The sequence below is a fragment of the Furipterus horrens genome, unplaced genomic scaffold (assembly GCF_987537825.1).
Source record: "Furipterus horrens unplaced genomic scaffold, mFurHor1.1.pri manual_scaffold_4, whole genome shotgun sequence".
Lineage (NCBI taxonomy): Eukaryota > Metazoa > Chordata > Mammalia > Chiroptera > Furipteridae > Furipterus > Furipterus horrens.
In genome coordinates, this window is record NW_028327174.1 from 5946990 (window position 1) to 5966088 (window position 19099).

Sequence of the window (19099 nt, forward strand, 5' to 3'; positions counted from 1 at the left end):
CATTATCTTTTCAAATAAATTTTCAATTTCTTGTTCTTGTTCTTCTGGCACCCCTATGATTCGAATATCCGTACATTTAAATTTGCCCCAGAAGTTCCTAATCCTCTCCTTGTTTTTTTGAATTCTTGCTTCTTCTGTTCTGGGTGAATGTTTATTTCTTCCTTTTGTTCCAAATAGTTGATTTGACTCCCTGTTTTCTTTCCATCACTGTTGGTTCCCTGTATACTTTTCTTTATTTCACTTTGTATAACCTTCACTTCTTTGTTTTTTGGCTGTACTCAATCATTTCTCTGAGCATCGTGATCACCAGTGTTTTGAACTCTGCATCTGATAGGCTGGCTAGCTCCATCATTTCATTTAGTTCTTTTTCTGGAATTCTCTTCTTTCATTTGGGCCATATTTCTTTGTCTCCTCAATTTGGCAGCTACCTTGTTTGTTTCTTTGTACTGGGCAGGGCTTCTTTGACTCTGTGTCTTAGTAGTATGGGCTGATGTAGTAGGTGTCCTGTAGAGTCCAGTGGCACAGCTTGCCCTATCATCCAAGCTGGGTACACGAGGTGTGCCCTTTGCGTCGGCTGAGTACACCCTCCTTTTGTAGTTGAGCCTTGGTTTCTGTTGGCAGATCAATGGGAGGGACTGATCCAGGCCAGTCAGCTGCAAGGACTGGCTATGACCACTGACCACCAACCTCTGCCCTCCGTGGAGGATCAGCTCTGCAGGGGCAGGGTGGTCGTGCTGGCCCTGGAGTTTCCTGGGTGGTGCAGACCAAGGTCAGCTCCCACCTGTGTTTCACCTAGGGCACCCCACCTAAGCTGTAAAGCAATCTGAGATGGCTGCTACTTGTGCTGGGCTTGGAGATTTCCAGGTGAAGCCACGCTGTGAATCTAAGCTGTCTGGGGTAGTGCTGGGCCTGGAGCTCCCTTAGGTCAGCTGTTGCTTGTTTGAGAGGATTTAGAAATTTGTGAAGCAAAAGCCATTCATAGGGAAAAGCAGCTTTGGTGGGGCCGTAAATTGGGTGGGGTGGCGTCTGGGGATCTCCAAAGAGGGTCAAGCAGTGTTAGCCAGGTTGATGGGAGTTTCAGCTATGGCATCAATTTGCTGGCTCTGTGGAGGGTCCTGAAAAGGGACAATGGCCTGTGCTCACCTTGATGCCAGACACTTCACTTTCTCCCTGTGTGCCACTGGTGCCTTTCAAGCTGCTACCCCGGTGCTGGAGCTCAGAGGGAGTGAATCTGATAGATGAGTCCACGTGTGGGCTCTTTTAGATAAACTGCTTGGGGCTCCAGCAGTTTCTTCCACTGACTCAATCCCCACCGGTTTTTGCAGCCATAAGTTGTGGAGACTTATCTTCTTGGCGCTGGAACCCTGGGCTGGGGGGTCTTGGTGCGGGGCCTGGACTCCTTGCTCCTAAAACACCTCTCCTGAATTTTTATCCACCACACGTGGGTGAGACACCAGCCAGTCTGGCATCAGTGTACCTTCTACCCGTCTCGTTGAATGTGGTTTCTTTAATTCCGCAATTGTCAGACTTCCATTCAACTCAATTTCTGACGGTTCTGGCTGATGGCTGCTCTATATTTCAGTTGTAATTTTGATGTGGTTGTGTGGAAAGGCGAGTCATATCTGCCTACACCACCATCTTGTTCGGATCCCTGGATATTTAAAAAAAATCTTAATGTGAAGGTGGGGTCTGTACCCTTCCCATATTTAACTTACTTGAGTACAAACTCTCCCATAACTATGTAAAAATGTTTCCCCAATCACTATCTCCAACTCAGGACTCTTCCACCCTTGCCCTCACCCTTAAACTTGTTCCCCTGCTCCCCTCCCATTACCTCCAGGTTCAAGGAATGGAGTCATCACCCAACCAGCTGCTCAAGTTGGAAACCCGGAAGGTGCCTTAGCCTTTGTGCTTCTCTCCACACCCCATTATCTAATCAACAGTAAATTGTACTGAACTGCAGCATCCCTAATCCCTTCCTTCCTGTCTAGCACCGCTTCTCCTAACCAGGTTCCAATCCTCATTCCCTCTCACCTTGGCCACCTACCTGCGCCATGTGTCACCTAACACCGCACATTCCCTCACTCTCCAGAGAAAGCCAGCTCCCTCTCTGAACAAATGGCTGCCACCACAGTGTGAGAACACAAAAGTGTGAGGGATATTACAAGTAATTTAGTTTGTAAGTTATTTACGTGAAAAAAAACCCTCACCTCGAATATTACTAAATTCGAGGAGACTCCAAAATGACCCCAGCCGCCCACATGTGCTCACTGGAACAGGCCTCTGGGAGAGGCACAGAAAGAAGTCAGAGCGGTCAGTGGCCGATGCGCTGCAACCGCCACCCCCGCCCCAGCTGCGCCCCGAGGGGCAAAGGTTATGAGGTCCCGCTTTGGACACTAAAATTAATTTTTTAAAACTTATATTGAGCTGGAAACTTTTTTGTGTGGCTTTCACCCACCACTGGTACTCCTGGGATGAGAACTGGTTTTCAAATCATGGAAAACAGTTACTTGACCCTTCCCCAGGTGGGAAGCCTTGGTTCACATTTCTTAACCAATCTGGCCCAAACACCACACGGACCACAGAGGTTTATCACCGTTCTTTCCACAGCGTGGTGTCCGTTTCAGGAACTGCACACCCCTTTCTAGAAACTGTGTTTTTTCTAATGCAGCTAAGGTCAGGTTAGTTTTTATAAGTCGATCATTTCATACTGATAACTCCCATTAAGACAATCATCACCTGAATAGCTTTTTAAAAAAATCAGAGCTTTAGTTTATTAATTCTTATGTGTTATATTATAAGTGGAACCGTGAATGAAAATGAGGTGAATTGAGCTGTAGTACTAAAATAAGGTTCAGATAATTTTTTAACCTTTTTTTCCTACATTATGAGACAAACTATGGCATAATGGAGTCAGCACTGATTTAGGTGTCAGGAGGTTTATGTTCTCATGCCAAGTAGGCCAATAATTAGTGCTGCCAACACATCTCTGGGTCTTGCCCCTCATCTATCCATTCAAGATATATTATGCTCCACTACTACTGTGCATCAGGCACCATGTTATGAAAAAGAAGCTTGAACCAGATGATCTTTAAGGGTATTTTCTTCACCCTAACATTCTAAGGCAAAGGCTCTTAGATTCTACCTCTTAGACATCTCTCACTCGGTTTCTTTTTTTCCCCCTCTTCTACCATGGGAGGACAGGCAGGACCTTACCACCTATTGTATGTACTTCTGCAGCAGTCTCCTAGCTTGTCTTCCTCACATCATGGCAGAAAAGACCAGGGAAGGAGGACAGCGCAGCCTAGCATGCGGCATAAATCAATGATGCCACGGGACTGTAGAGTTCCCTGGTCTCACCCCATCTTGACCCCCAGAAGTACATGGGATTGCTAACAAATCCTCCTCCTGGGCAGGACTGGCTGAGGAATCGGGAGCGTGTCAAGGACATCAGTGCCGGGGGCTGTGAAGCTCTGGGCACTGCCTTACACCTGCTCCCCGGTCAATTCACCTTCCATAGCGTACTCTTGGATGTTCTTCCTATTTAATGTCCTTCATTGCCTACTCACAGAGAGAGGATCGAGTCAAGAATCTAGCACAGCACAGAAGGCTCTGAGCATACATTTTCAATATCTCCTGCCCCTCTGCAGCCTACTCTGCTTCGGGCAGTCTAATCTCTGGGCCGTGTCCCCACACATGCTATGTTCCTTCCAGCCTCCTGCTTCTCCCCTTTCTTTGTTCCCACTAACAAACTAAAGTGCCCATTAAAGTCACCCTCTGAGGCCAGCTTCACATTTTTGACCATCTTTCTGACCACCTCCTATTGTTGAGTGTTAATTACTTCTTCCTGTGCGCTCCTCTTCCCAACAGCTTAAGCCTTCAATCCATTCAACTACATCAACAGCGCCAGGAATGTCTCTGACAATACTGACCACCCTTTTAATATATTGAATATTTATATGGCATTTATAAACTCCAGCTCTCTAATCCTTACAAAATCCATATGATATAGGCATTGTTATCTGTACTTCATACATGTGGAAACTTAGCCAAGGAGAAGTTAAATAATTTCTCTAGAGTCACACCAATAATTAGGTAAGCAAATAGCTTTTTAACAAGGCTAAATTGCTTTGTCTAAATTCCTCCATTACATAATCTATCTTTTAAATTTCAGTCTTACCCTTCACCCCTGTTAAATCTGATCTATTACATCAATACCACAAACTCAATTCTAAGTCTAAAATCCAAACAAAGGGGAATATCAGCTTCTACCTGAAGGGTTTTTTATTATTTGTTACCTGGGCAGCAGGACCAACTCTAGTCCATGCCTTCATATAACTTCCAATTGAAATTCCTGTTCTATTCTCTCCAGAATTTTCACTTAAAAAAATGATGGAATAAAGTTTTGAGAAGGCTCAGTTCAAAATCATGGCCCACATCCTTTCAAAAGATATTGTTTTCCTAATCTTGTTTGCTTCCTAAAACAATTTAAGGCCACTACAAACACCACCACGAGTACTTTTTATTTGTCACCACTGTTCTTCAGTGACTGCCAACAACCAACCTTAATCAGTCCACTCTCACTCTCACTTATCAAGTGGACTGCAGGCTGAGTCAGCAAGGGTGTAAAACCTAACCACATAACTTAACAGGAAAAAAAGTAAATTAACTTACCTTTGGTTTTTTGTTCTGTGACCTGCAAAATAAATGAACAGATAGAAGTAAATGAGATTTGCTAATCTGGTATTTAAGACTACTTTAATTCAAGTAATTTCAGCTGTCACAGACACAGACGTAGCTAAAATCCAGAAAAAGGAGGCAGGACATCCTTCTAAACACAACGGCCACCCTAAGTTACATGACCACCGCTGTGAAGTACACTGAAAGTTAAAACAGAAAGCATCTCACTCGCATTAAATGAGGTCCTTGTACAGAAACGCTGTTTGCCATTTGGACTGTTATGACTACAGAAAAGCAAATGGATGTGGCCCAGAAACTCAATTAGCCGTAGGGACAAGACGATTCCCGAGTATAGACTCAAACACTTGATCTCAAACCTAGAAAGCAAAAGGTCAGAGATTCATCACAGGAGGCATCAGAGGTCATCGTAGGAGAGCAGCATTCAGAACCAAGCTGTGCCACTTCGTGGCTGTGTGATCTGAGTTTTCTATTCATCTGCTGTCTGGAGATACTAATAAGCATCTCCCTGCAAAGGGCTGTTGTAAAGATTAAACAGATATCCTATGCCAATGCTCAGTAAATGCTTGTTTTTTAAAAAAAATTCTCACCTGAGGATATTTTCATTGACTTTAGAGCAAGAAGAAAGGCAAAAAAGAAAGCGGGGAGGAAGACAGAACAACATCGATGCCAGAGAGCAACATTGTTCGGTTGCCTCTAGCACACACCTAGACCGAGGGATCAAATCCACAACTTAGGCATGTGCCCTGACCTAGGACTGAACCCACAGCTTTGGTGTGTGGGAGGACACTCCAACAACTGAGCTACCTGGCCAGGGAAATGTTTTCCTATTTTTATTAAAGTTTATATAAATACAGCATGAAATAAGCAAAAGAATGAAATATGTAAATTTTGAACAATAAAGATTACTTTGTTAAAAGTATTTCTTTATATAGTAACTAATATATCTATGAAAGTGATTAACCTAAAAGGTTGGGCAATGGAATATAATAATGGATTTTTAGAGTTTGGATATGATAATTAGGAGACACATGAAAAACTGTTTCTGCTAATAATATTAAAACTCTGTAATATTAAAACAAAACCACAAAAGAGCATGCATAAGGAAACATCCAAAAGAAAAATGCTCAAGAAAAAAAAAAAAAAGCTTCAGGATTCCAACAGGGGTTTATAGGTAATTTTGAACCCTTTCCACAACTGTCAATCTTCCAAAGCATTTTTGTATTGGTTCTCTGATTTTTATCATGCAAATATACCTATAGAAGAGAAGAGGTTTGATTATTTGGGACTAATAACATACTCGATTACTGCTATGGGTGCTCATAAAAACATGCTCATTTTTGGAGGGTTACGTCCCAGACCTAACCAGCTCACTTCACAATGGGTTACAGCACACCAGTGTCAGACACTGAATCTGAATTAAACAATCTACTTGTGTGACCTCCTGGAGTGTTTCTCACATTCTCACATTAAAAGACAAGTTAATTCTACTGTATTACATTTCCGGTAGACAGTATTTTCCAGTACTAATTGTTACAGAGCTCAATTCAACTGTACACTTTTTGTATATCCCCACTTAACGAAGGAACAGATTTGTATCCATACACCAATTCCTTAAGGCAGTTTAAGGTTTAGACCACTGTAAATATTTCTTAGAATGCCATTATGAAGATCAGTTATACAGAAAGTCAATGTCTTCCCCAACTGTAAGCGACAGACCCAAACAATGTCAATGTGCCTTCTAACACGGGTTCTGTTAGAGCTGACCCCCAGATGGAGAAAAGCTGGGTGATCAAAGCACGTGTTCTGCCAACACTGAACAATGACCCCTGAGCAGCAGCAGCCTAATGAACACTAATGGAACCCTCCTCTGACATGTCTCATGAATGGAAATCTAACAGTTTACTCAGTGACGGCTCGAGAAAGAGCAAACTGCTACAACCACTGAACACAATGGGAAAAACTCATGTTTCATTTCTATGTGGAAATAATTTAATTTAGGTTTAAGTAAAAGTCAAGTCTTTAAGAAAAGTATATGTTGCCGGCACTCATTCTTGACTGTTCACTTTTTAACAAACATATTCTGAGTGACTCTCATGCACCAGGCACTCACTATCCTAGTTACTGGAAATGTAAATAAGAACAAAACCTTGAGAAACTTACAATCAGTCTAAGGAGGAAGACAGAAGCAAAGAGATGATTATACAGCAATGGGGTGGGCAGCGAGAAAGACGTGGAAGGACCGAGAGGCACCACAACTGTTTGCTGACTGACTGGCTCAAGGACTGCATAACAGAACCCCTGCATGTTCTACAAAATTCTTTGCATCACAGCATATTTTATGCCTCCTCAATGAAGTGTCATCTCTATAGTAAAGATGAAAATCACCGAGACAACTGCATGGTAAGCTTTGCATTCTCTCTTTAAAACTGCTAAATCACAATTCCATTCTGAAATTTAACAATGGTTTAGTATGATAAAACAACACCAAAGACCATGTGTTGGTCTAGAGCCTGTGCCAGCCAATCTAGAACATTTTTAAACAAAATGACTGGATTTTTACAGTTCATAATTAACCATTTGAAATTATATTGAGGATGATTTTTTTCTTTACCAAAACTTAACCAATTCTTCTTCTTTCTTTTTTATATTTTGTTAATCCTTTTATTTATTTATTACATTTTTAAAATTTTTTTAAAATTCTATTTTATATCTTAACCAATTCTTGACGTAGATGCAAGCACACAGAGATCGTCCAGCTGCATAAAGAATCCCAAATCACTCTTGAACAATAAACCCAAACCATCTTTAATTGTAATCATTTTTCTATTAGTAGGATCCACAATGGGAGTTTTCAGATGCGTATTGTATTAATCATTTCTAGATACTGACATCTGCAGGTTAAGAGAACACTGCTGTCTATGTGAAGAACAAGAGTGGACTGCACATGTCCTAGTCAACTGCTTTATTTGGCATCTTCTTGTTCCCAGCCTTTGCTCAAGTCCCCCAGTGTCCAGCCTATTAACCATCCATTCCCACAGACTGCAAAATCCAATATTTGTACCAACTTAATAAACGAAATATGAATACCCTAAAGGAAAGGCAGCATCACTCCAGCTGCAGGGTCAGCACGTGCAGGGCACAGGGGCAATGCCCATAGCACCCTGCGGCTGGTGGACCTGCTTCTTAGCAACCTCAATGGTGTGGAAGTGGCTGCATACCCAAAAAAAAGTATAAAAGAAGTATCTAGGTCATTATCTGACAACTTTAGTCAAGTTCTTTACTGTCATTTTAGACAATTCTAACAAGCTCAGGTTAGAAGGAGCACATTAGAAGCAGGTACCCAGAGAGCAAGAAGATGTGATGGTGAGCACCCAATATTAATAGAAACAGAAACAGTTAAAAGCAAACAAATCTTAAAAAGCATAGCAGTCCATTATAGCATCAAACAATAACGAATATTCCTTTTAATTCGTCGGCAGCCGTCCGTCTCGAGAGACGATGGTGTAGCTTCTTAAGTGTCCATCTGCACCGCCGAGAATGGCTGTGCAGTCCGACTCGGGAGTGACACGGCATCTGTCTCCTCCCGTGTTGAATTGACATCTTGCGATGACGCTGGAGTGTCCTCTCCAGTGGAGCTGAAGCTACAGAGCCTGGGCAGGGTGATATGGAGGGTCTGCTGTTGCCCATGCAGCAGACCCCCCCTCTCTTCGCAGCTGAAGGATCCAAGGGAAAGACGGAGTCGATACAGCTTGGCTTCAGGTGCGCCGCAGGAGTTGCCGGTGTTGACTACAACGTCAAACCGCCTTAGGGACTCCGGCTCCGGATTTTCTGTCGGGGTTTACTCCCTTAGCCTTTCCCCAGAAGAGGTATGCCGCAAGGCAGCGGAGGTTTTTTGGAGTCAGAGTTTTCCTTCTCTGATGTGCCCTGACTGGAAGATCGAACCAGCGACACTTAGCTCGCAGGCCGACGCTCAATCCACTGAGCTAAACCAGCCAGGGCATTCCTTTTAATTAAGTCATGAAGAAAAGATAAACTACACCTCCAGGTTCAATGGGGCAGGGTACATGCAATCCAATTAAAAAAAATATTTCCAGTATTTTTAATGCTGGCACTCATAAGCGATCTAACTTTAATTCAGAAAACTGAACTGTGGGAAGCGCTACACCCAACAACGCTGGGAAAGCTGGCGGAGCCGCTCTTACCTTGCACTGGCCGCATCCGACTGCCTTGAGTCTGTGCTAACCTAGAGCTCCTTCTGAACCTTCTAACAGTTTCCACCTCCCTAAACTTATCTTCAATAACCTGGGACCACGCCAGGGACTCTTAAACCTGCCTCTCACAGTGAGACCCTGCTTTTGAAGTGCTTCAGACAGTGGTAGCAGGAACAGGAGGAAAATCACTCTGCCACCAAAAAAAGGATCAAAGCAACTCTGCCGAGCCGACGTGCACGTGAGGCAACGCTGAAGGGGCAGGAAGCGGGGGGCGTGAGCTCAGATAAAGCCGGGGCAGCGGGGCAGGCTCTGCAACAAAGGGGCTCGGCAGCGCGCTCAGACCGGCTCTGCTCTGACAGCCCGTCACACCAACACTTCAGCCAAGTCCTGACAGTTGAGAGCTGTCTGCCCTTTTTTCTTTTCTCATCTTTTCCCCCAGGCAAATTCCTCAAAGCCACGCAATGCTCTCCTCCCCCCAACACTAGGCAGGCCCACCAGATCCTCAGGGAGGGACATTTCTTTATGAAATTATCAGAGGGCAGGTTCATAGAAATGACAACAATGGAGGTGGATCAAAAGGAGGACAGCAGAGCAAACGATGTCAACTCTGAAGTTATTCTATAAGCATACAATACGGAAACATGACAAGAGTTCAAGTGTTTGCTGGTAACTGTCTTGCCTTTCTCAATATTGTTTACTGTGGTTTTCATAAAATCAGCTGCAGCATTATTTAATAGACTTAAATGATTAAACCCACCTTCTGAGTGGCTTCTTTTTTCTTTTTATCTTCTTTCTTCCTTTTCTTGTCTTCCATTAACTGTTCTTCCCTTTCTTGCTCCTTCTCTCTGTTAAAGTAATGTCATACCAGAAGGTTAAATAACTGTATTTGTAGTAAATCAAACACTTGTAGGTTGTGTACAAGGCAACATTTTATCTCTGTGACTGAGGAAAACCACATTTAGTTACCCCCATATTTTGGTTTGTCACTCCTTTTGCAAAACATGACATTAAGTTTGGTTTCAAAGAAATCCATTAAAGGGAGCTAAAAATAAAAGCACCTCTTCCCAGGAATGTTTATTGATCTTGGGGGGAGGGGGGACGGGCAGAGAGAGAGAAAGAGAGGGAGAGAAAAACACTGGTGGGCTGTACCTCCCATATGCGCCCTGACTGGGGACTGAACTTTCAACCTAAGTATGTGCCCTGACCAGAATCAAACCCACAATTTTTTGATGCACAGGACAACTCTCCAACCAACTGAGCAATCTGGCCAGAGCTAAAGTGAGTTTTTATGAGATCTTCCTGAAGAACACACACAGACAGACAGACAGACACACACACACACACACACATGATTAGTGTATTTCCACTCATCAAAGAAGCTGATGTTAATATACGACAATGTCCAGTTGGCTTCTGGCAATATTCTTCACAAATAACAAAGAATATATGAATTTAATTGCGGTACACAGGTATTTATAATAATTTAGATGTTAACCAGATTTCAGAGTGATGAGCATAATACTATTCTACATCTTGTGTTTTTTTAAGTGTATGTTATTGATTATGCTGTTACAGTTGTCCCATTTTTTTCCCTTTGCTCCCCTCTGCTCAGTACCCTCCTTCCCTCCAGAAGTCCCACACCCCTTAGTTCATGTCCATGGGTCGTGCATGTAAGTTCTTTGGCTTCACTTTTTCATGTACTAATCTTAACATCGCGCTGTCTATTTTATATCAACCAATTATGCTTGTTGATCCCTGCACCATTTCCCCTTTTCTCCCTCTTCTCCCTCCCAGCTGATACCCCTCCAAATGATCCCCATACCTATGATTCTGTTCCTATTCTGGTTGCTTGCTTAGTTTGTTTTTGTTTTTATTTTTTAGATTCTGTTGTTGATAGTTTTGAGTTTGTTGTCATTTTAATGTTTATATTTTTGATCTTCATTTTCTTAAGTCCCTTTAACATTTCATATAACAATGGCTTGGTGATAATGAACTCCTTTGGCTTTACCTTGTCTGGGAAGCATTTTACCTGCCTTTCCATTCTAAATGATAGCTTTGCTGGACAGATTAATCTTGGTTATAGGTCCTTGCTTTTCATCACTTTGAATACTTCTTGCCTGTCAAGTTTCTTTTGAGAAATCAGCTGACACTCTCATGGGAAACCCTTTGTAGGTGTAACTCTTCTTTTACTGCTTTTAAGATTCTCTCTTTATCTTTCACCTTTGGCATTTTAATTATGATGTGTCTTGGTGTGGTCCTCTTTGGGTCTAGCTTTTGGGGACTCTCTGTGCTTCCTGGACCAGTATGTTTATTTCCTTTGCCAAATTAGGGAAGTTTTCCTTCATTATCTTTTCAGATAAGTTTTCAATTTCTTGCTCTTCCTCTTCCTCTTTTCCTTCTGGCACCTCTGATTTGGATGTTGGCATGTATAAAGTTTTCTCAGAGGTTTCTAAACCTCTCCTTGTTTTTTTCGATTCTTACTTCTTCATTCTGAACTCGTTGACTATTTATTTCTTCCTTATGTTCTAAATCGTTGATTTGAACCCCAACTTTCTTCCCTTCACCATTGGTTTTGTGTGGATTTTCCTTTGTTTCACTTAGCGTAGCCTTCACTTCTCCCCTTATGACTTTGCCATACTCAATCATGTCTGTCAAGTCTGTGAGCATCTTTATCACCAGTGTTTTAAACTCTGTACCTGTTAGGTTGGCTATCTCCTTGTCACTTAGTTCTCCCACTGGAGCCTTGATCTGCTCCTTCTTTTGGACCATACTTCTCTGTCTCCTCAATTTGACAGTCTCCTGTATTTGCCTCTGTGTCTTAGGAAGAGCTGTCGCACCTGTTACATTGTAAGGGGTGAAGCCTTAGGTATTCATCAGTGCGGGGCAACTGGTTTCACCATGCTTTGGCAATGTATGTGGGGGAGGGATCAGAGGGAACAATGCTGCTTGCTCAGCACTCACCCCTTTGCCAGGCGCTTCTCCCGCCTCCCATATGGGACTGGTGCCCCTCTAGTTGTTGCTGTGGTTGCAATTCCCAGAGTGGGAGGTTTAAAGATGTTCTGGGACTGTAGAGGCCCTCTAAACAAGCTGGCTCTGCTGAGAGACTGGCAGCTTCCTCCACCGCCGCAACCCTCGCTGGTTTTCATACAGAAGCAATGAGGCTTTATTTTCCTCGGCACTGAAACCATGAGCTCTGTGGTCTGGTCTAGGGCTGGGATCGCTCCCCAGGTTTCCCTTCTGACTTTTATAATGTATGACTGCACTTTCTGTGGGACGGATGCAGCCACTGCCTTGTTGGCTCACTACACCGCATGCTTTCTACCCCAGCACTGCCCTTCCTACTTGTCTGGATGAATATTAATTCTTTAAATGGTTGTTTGTTAGACTTTCATGCAGTTCAATTTTCTAGTAGTTCTGGTTGTTTTTAGCTTTGAGGTAGTTGTATTTCTGCTTATGGTGGTGGGGGGAGGTGAAACATGTCAACCTACGCCTCCATCTTGACCAGAAGTCCTACATCTTGTGTTTTTAAGGTAGGTTCTCAGTGTCCTATATATAAGGTACTTTTTATTGGGTGAGCTCAGTGTTGCATCTTCCAGGTACACCTGAATCAGGACAATCAGGTTTTCCTCCCCTCAAGTATAATAAACGTTCTAGTTGAAGAAATGTGTTAAATCTTAAGAAACTAAGATAAAGTAATTTATACCTCATATTTGAAAAGTAACTTTAAAATTTAATATTTATTCTAAAATAATACAGAATATAATCCAATATATATTCTAATATAATATATATATAAAGCTCCCAACTTTTATTCTTTGTATCAACTGGGGAAAATGTATGAGCAACCACTGGCATAACTTCAAAGTTCAAGGCAGGAGACCCCAGAGGCCATGCTTATTGAATTTCAGAACTTGGAGGTAGCTGGAGATGTAGTTCCCAGGTTCCCAACTACCAAACAGATACGACCGGCAGTACTTGTGATTTTAGGGGATCAAACTGTCAAATCCATGGTTTCACAGATATTATCTAGAAAAAGGCTAAAAGTCAGACAAATTGAAGACAAATGTTACGGTAAAGGTATGCCGATGAGGCAAAGATCACAAAGATGGTTCCCGAAGGACTCCTGTTTGAGGAGTGGAAATCACCTGACTTACACAGCAGGAACTGAAGAGCAACCCTGAGGTGAGTCCTCGCGAACAGGTAACTAATCAGAGCCGTACCGACAGAAACCAAGACCTGAACGACAATGGCAACAGCAAGAGTCTGGCCTACACGTCAAGGTTTTGGTGGCTCTGCTCACGCTCACACCTTTCCCTTGTACACCCTCTGGACACAAATATACAAAAGCCTAATGTGCACAATTCACACACTAAAGGTAACTCCCATAAAAACTTTAAAAATACAGTCATGAAAGAGATTTTATTGAATTTCCTTTAGGCTTAGAGCTGGATTCCTTTGGAGTCAGATCACGTGTGGATCAGTCTCAGTGGAGCTGCTGGGGAGAATTCACTTGCAGTCGTGAGGGAAGAAAACAGGTTTATGAAAACTGGCAAGAGGGATGATGACCACCTAAGGCAGGCTGACCACAGACCCTGTAATATTTGGCACCTAGACAGAGCCTTTTCCTTCCTCTAGATGCAAGGAGAAGACAAAGACGGGGTCCTCATGACCCAGTTGCTGCACCTTGGTTTTCATACTTTAAAGTGCAGCCGACTACAGAAGAAGAGCAAACACAGCACGAATGTCTCCTCTTTAAATAGTGATGCTTTAAAGAGCGTTAAGTCACATTTTTATACAGCTCTTCTGAAATTAAAAGTTTATTTTAAAAAGGCAATGAAAAAGAGCAGTAAGTCATCAATGAGACACATTCTTAAAAAAACTAACCTTTTCAAATATTTTTTCCTATAAACAGGTAATTCAGGGAAAGGGACTGAAATTCATGTTCACTACAAGCAGATTTACTTCCAAAGCAAATATTTTTCAAAGCTTTCCAGGAGACAGGCTATGCTTTCACCCTGATCTTTTACTGTGTATGCTGGTAGAGTTGAGTCTTCTCTGTAAATCTCACTTCCTTCAGAAGAATTTATTTTCCCAAACCAAACCTGACTTAAAAACCTGCCATTCACTGAATACTGGGTCACACACTGTGGGGTGCGCCTTTCTTCTAGAGCAGCTGTGCTCTGTATGGGCTGTACATTAGCACTGTTCCGGGAGCGTTAAAACATTCCAATGCTGAGCCAGAGCCCAAGCACGGTGAAGCAGGCATCTATGCAGGGAAGGCATCTAGGTAGTGGTGATGCAAGACTGATTACATACAGGGTGACTGATCGATCAATCAATAAATGAATATATAAAGGACAGTGAGTCAGCTGTCTCACTACTGCCAAAAGCAGTTACTAAAATGAAAACAACGCGCTCTGTGTAGTTGTACCTACTGGCATGAAATCGTGGTTTTTAATGTCCTATAAGCTACCTGCCTGTTAATTACTTAGTAGCTGCCTCAATAATCCGATGAATTGTGGTTGTATCACAGTGTTTGTGCTCAAGTAACCCTTATCTTAGTTAATAATGGCCCCAAAGTGCCAGAGTAATGATGCTGGCAATTTGAATATGCCAAAGAAACTGTAAAGTGCTTTGGTTAAGTGAAAAGGTGTGCCTAAGAGAAACATAGCATATATAGGGTTTGGCACTATCCATGGTTGCAGGAATCCACTGGGGGACCTGGAACATACCCCTTGTACTTAAGGAGAGACTAAGCCCCCCCCACACTAGCTCTATTACTGAGAGGGCGCGAGGAACAAGCCACACCCAAATGCCAATTAACATACCTAGCACCCCGACTGTGGCTTCTAAATACCATTTTTCACTAAAAGATCCAGAGTTCTTTGGAAAAAGAGCTAATCTGGGGCCAGGGCAAGGAAAGTACAAAATGAGCCTGGAATATTTGTCTGCCAAGAAGAAAGTAAACGTTCAACAAATGATGGGACATGTTGAATGGTCCCAGAGGCCAGTCTGAAGGGGCTCCTTGAAGATAAATCTGGGACATGTGTTCAAAAGAAAAGCATCAAAGTGACTATATCACTTAACAAACATACACTGAGCTACTACTACTTGTCGGGCACTGACCTCAGCACGGGGGACGTAACAGTGGGTGAGAGAAAGGCTGCCCCTTCCCTCAGGGAGTTGACATTCTGGATGGGAAGGAGACAGATAAAGCACACAGGCAGTGAGAAAGGCAATAGGGAGGGATGAAGAGGGAAGGGACAAGGGAAGAGTGTGGGCTATGTCACACGAGACGGCCCCCGAAGGCCTCTCTGCGGCGTCCACAGCTCAGTAGAGCCCAACATGAAGAAAGCTTTTTGGGGAATGAGCGGCTGCCCGGGCGGAGGAGACATTGAGTAAAAGGCTCCAGGATGGGAAGCGCTTGGTCTGATTTTCTTTCTGGAGGGGGAGGGTGGTACTCCCCTCTCCCCCTCACCTCCCTTCATAGCCAACACCCCCCCCCCCCGGCTTTCAGTTTTCTGCACCTGTTTTGTAGTAGAGCTCACTCATACAAAAGAACTGCATCGTTATTTCTAAAAAGCTCTCCTCTCTCTCCCTCCCTTCATTACTCCAGCGCTTGCTGGATGCCAAGCACTGTGCTGGGGGCTAGGAACTCAGCAACGAAAAGCACCCGGTGCCGCCCGCCTTCTTGGGGTTCTTAGTTTACCTTTTAAGTGGCTGTACCTCACCTTACAACCCAACAACAGCTTCAGGGCAGGAACCTCTGTTCTTAATCTGGAGGCAGCTTGCAGTGAGTGCCTTTGGTGTTGTGAATGTTCCAGAACTTTGGATATATGAATTCTTGGCTTGTGATAATCCAGGTAAGAGATCAACTTCTTTCCACAAACTAGAACCATACACAATGGTTCTTGAATTCAGGTGCTCAGCCCATCATGCCTCACACATCAGTAGAGGCAGGGCTGACAATTTCTTACTTGAAAGTGCTAATCACCAATATGCTGACCAAATGGAGTGAAAAGACTTTAAGAACCTCAATTCAGCTAAACAACCAGGACTCATCTTGACAGAAAAACACCTCCACATATAAAGAGAATTTTTCTTTTAAGGTGTGGGTAACTGGTTATCACAGCATCAAAACCTGTCCCTGTCCTCTGTAGCCAATAAATGTGGAAGTGTCTCTGGTCCCAGTTTATAACCAACTCTACACAATTGAGGGAGACAGACCTGAACAGATACAACCGATCCACCCGGCATGTGAAACGTACCAGACGCAAACCAACAATAAAAGAACTAATAATACATCAACAACTTAGATGAATTTTTAGAAAATTATGGTAATTAAAAAAGCCAATCCCAAAGATTGTACATATTGTATAATCCCATTTGTATGACATTTCTGAAATGTAAGTGGGTTTACCAGGGGTGAGGTGGAGTGAGGCAGGTATGGTTATAAAAAAGGGCAATAGATCTTTGAGGTGAAGGAACTATTCTGTATCTTGATAGTGGTTGCAGATACATGAACCTACATGTGATAAAACTGTACAGACCTAAACACACACACACACACAAGTAAAAATGAAACTGAGGAAATGTAAATAAGATCAGTGAGTTGTATCAATGTATCTTGTTTATGACATTATACTACAGTCCTTAGAGAAGAAACCACTGGCAGAAACTGAATAAAGAGCACATGGAATCTCTGTGTTATTTCTTACAAGTACACGTGAATCTGTAATTATCTCATTAAGAATTTTAATTTTTGACTTCTGGCCAAGATGGAGGTGTAGGTTGACACATTTCGCCTCTGTCCACAACCATAAGAAGGATTATATCTACCTCAACACAAGAAACAACCAGAACTACCAGAAAATAGAAATGCATGGACATCCAATAACAAAGATATAAAGAAGTAATGCTCATCCAGACAGGTAGGAGGGATGGAGACAGGGAACCGAGCAAAGAGGACGCAGTGTGGTGGCGGCAAGGCAGTGGCTGTTGTTCGCCAGCGGAATGAGCAGTCATAGATTATAAAAGCCAAGAGGGACACCTGGGGAGCAATCCCAGTCCCAGGCCAAACTGTGCAGTTCAAAGTTCCAGCGTTGGTAAAATAACACCTCACTGCTTCTGGCTGTGAAACCAGTGGGGGTTGGGCAGTGGAAGGAACTGCCGGTTTCTCAGGAGAGTCCGTTTAGAGGGTCCAGGTGGTCCTAGGACGTACACAAACCAATCCACTCTGGGAACCAACACCAGGACAACAGCTAGAGGGGCGTCAGTCACATATGGGAAGCAGGAGAAGTGCCTGGAAAAGGGGTGAATGCTGAGCAAGCAGCATTGTTCCCTCTCAGACCCCTCCCCCACATACAGCACCACAATGTGGTGAAATGGGTGGCCCTGCACTGACCAATATCTAAGGCTCTGCCCCTTTCAGCAGCACAGGTGCGACAGCTCTACCTAAGACACAGAGGCAAAGAAGCACAGGAGCCTGTCAAGATGAGGAGAAAGAGAGGTATGGCCCAAAAGGAGGAGCAGATCAAGGTTCCAATTGGAGAACTAAGTAATGAGGAGACAACCAACCTAACAGATGCAAAATTCAAAACACTGGTGATGAAGATGCTCACAGACTTGACAGACATGATCGAGTATGGCAGATGCATACGCTAAGTGAAACAAAGGAAAATCCACATGAAACCAATGGTAAAGGGAAGGAAGTCAGGGTTCGAATCAACGATTTGGAACATAAGAAAGAAATAACTAGTCAACCAGTACAGAATGAAGAAACAAGAATTGAAAAAGACGAGGAGAGGTTTAGGAGCCTCTGGGACAACTTTAAATGTACCAATATCTGAATCATAGGGGTGCCAGAAGGGGAAGAGGGAGAGCAAGAAAATGAAAACTTACTTGAAAAAATAATGAAGGAAAACTTCCCTAATTTGGTGAAGTAAATAGACATACAAGTCTAGGAAGCACAGAGTCCCAAACAAGCTAGACCCAAAAAGGACCACACCAAGACAAATCATAATTAAAATGTCAAGGGTTAAAGATAAAGAAAGAATCTTAAAAGCAGCAAGAGGAAAGAAGAGAGTTACCTACAAAGGAGTTCCCATAAGTCTGTCAGCTAATTTCTCAGAAGAAACTTGGCAGGCAAGAAGGGACTGGCAAGAAGTATTATTCGAAGTGATTAAAGGTAAGACCTACAACCAAGACTACTCTATCCAGCAAAGCTATTACTTAGAATGGAAGGGCAGATGAAGTGCTTCCCAGACAAGGTAAAACTAAAGGAGTTCATCACCACCAAGCCACTATTACATGAAATGTTAAAGGGACTTATTTAAGAAAAAGAAGATAAAAACTATGAACATTAGAATGACAAACTCACAACTATCAACAGACAAATCTAAAAAAACAAAAACCAAGCAAACAACTAGAACAGGAACAGAACCATAGATATGGAGACCATACGGAGGGTTATCAGTGGGGAGGGGGATAAAGGGAAAAATGGTGCAGGGATCAAGAAGCAAAATTGGTAGGAACAAAATTGGGGGAAGTTAAGAATAGTATAGGAAATGGTGAAGCCAAAAAACTTATATGCGTGACCCATGGACATGAATTAAGGGGGGAGGGATTACTGGAGGGAATGGAGGTACTGACCAGAGGGAGGCAAAGGAAAAAAAAAACTGAGACAATTGTAAGCATAATCCATAAAATATACTTAAAAAAAGATTTTTGGCAGTGGGGAGGGGAGTATAAGGGGGCTAAATAGTAATGGAAATTTTTTTTTAATTTTTAGAAAAGCCCCCAACATTGACTCATCTTTTAGTCATCTGTTTAAAATTTTTTTCAAGAACTTCCTTTAAATCTTTTTAAAAGAGCTCTTTGTGAAAGTCATTTAAGAGTCGAAAATAATTTTAGAAATTGTTTAGGTCCCAATATTCACAGAAACACATTTCCAAAACTATTCTAGAATCTGCACTTCACTCTAATATGTTCAAATCATTAGTTTTATCAATCAAGGTTCCTTAAGTACACTATATGATAAATACGATACCACAGGGGTATTTAAAATGTTTTATTACCAAATAATTCACAACATAATTCTTTAATTAAGCATTTCAGTGGCATAATAGTAACATCAGCTATTATTTGACTTTTTGCAGGCCAAGTGCACCAGCTCAGTCAACTCTAAT

The 19099-nt window shown here is 42.6% G+C and overlaps 1 protein-coding gene across 1 annotated transcript in view; it reads right to left on the reverse strand.

The window, feature by feature from the left end:
• Positions 1 to 19099, reverse strand: part of TNRC6B (trinucleotide repeat containing adaptor 6B) — a 247397-nt gene that overhangs the window by 66537 nt on the left and 161761 nt on the right. Inside the window, exons 6-7 of the mRNA XM_090272393.1 lie at positions 9670 to 9757; positions 4675 to 4696 (exon numbers count right to left, since the gene is read on the reverse strand). Coding sequence (XP_090128519.1) covers positions 4675 to 4696; positions 9670 to 9757 — 110 coding nt within the window. The remainder of the gene's footprint in view (positions 1 to 4674; positions 4697 to 9669; positions 9758 to 19099) is intronic.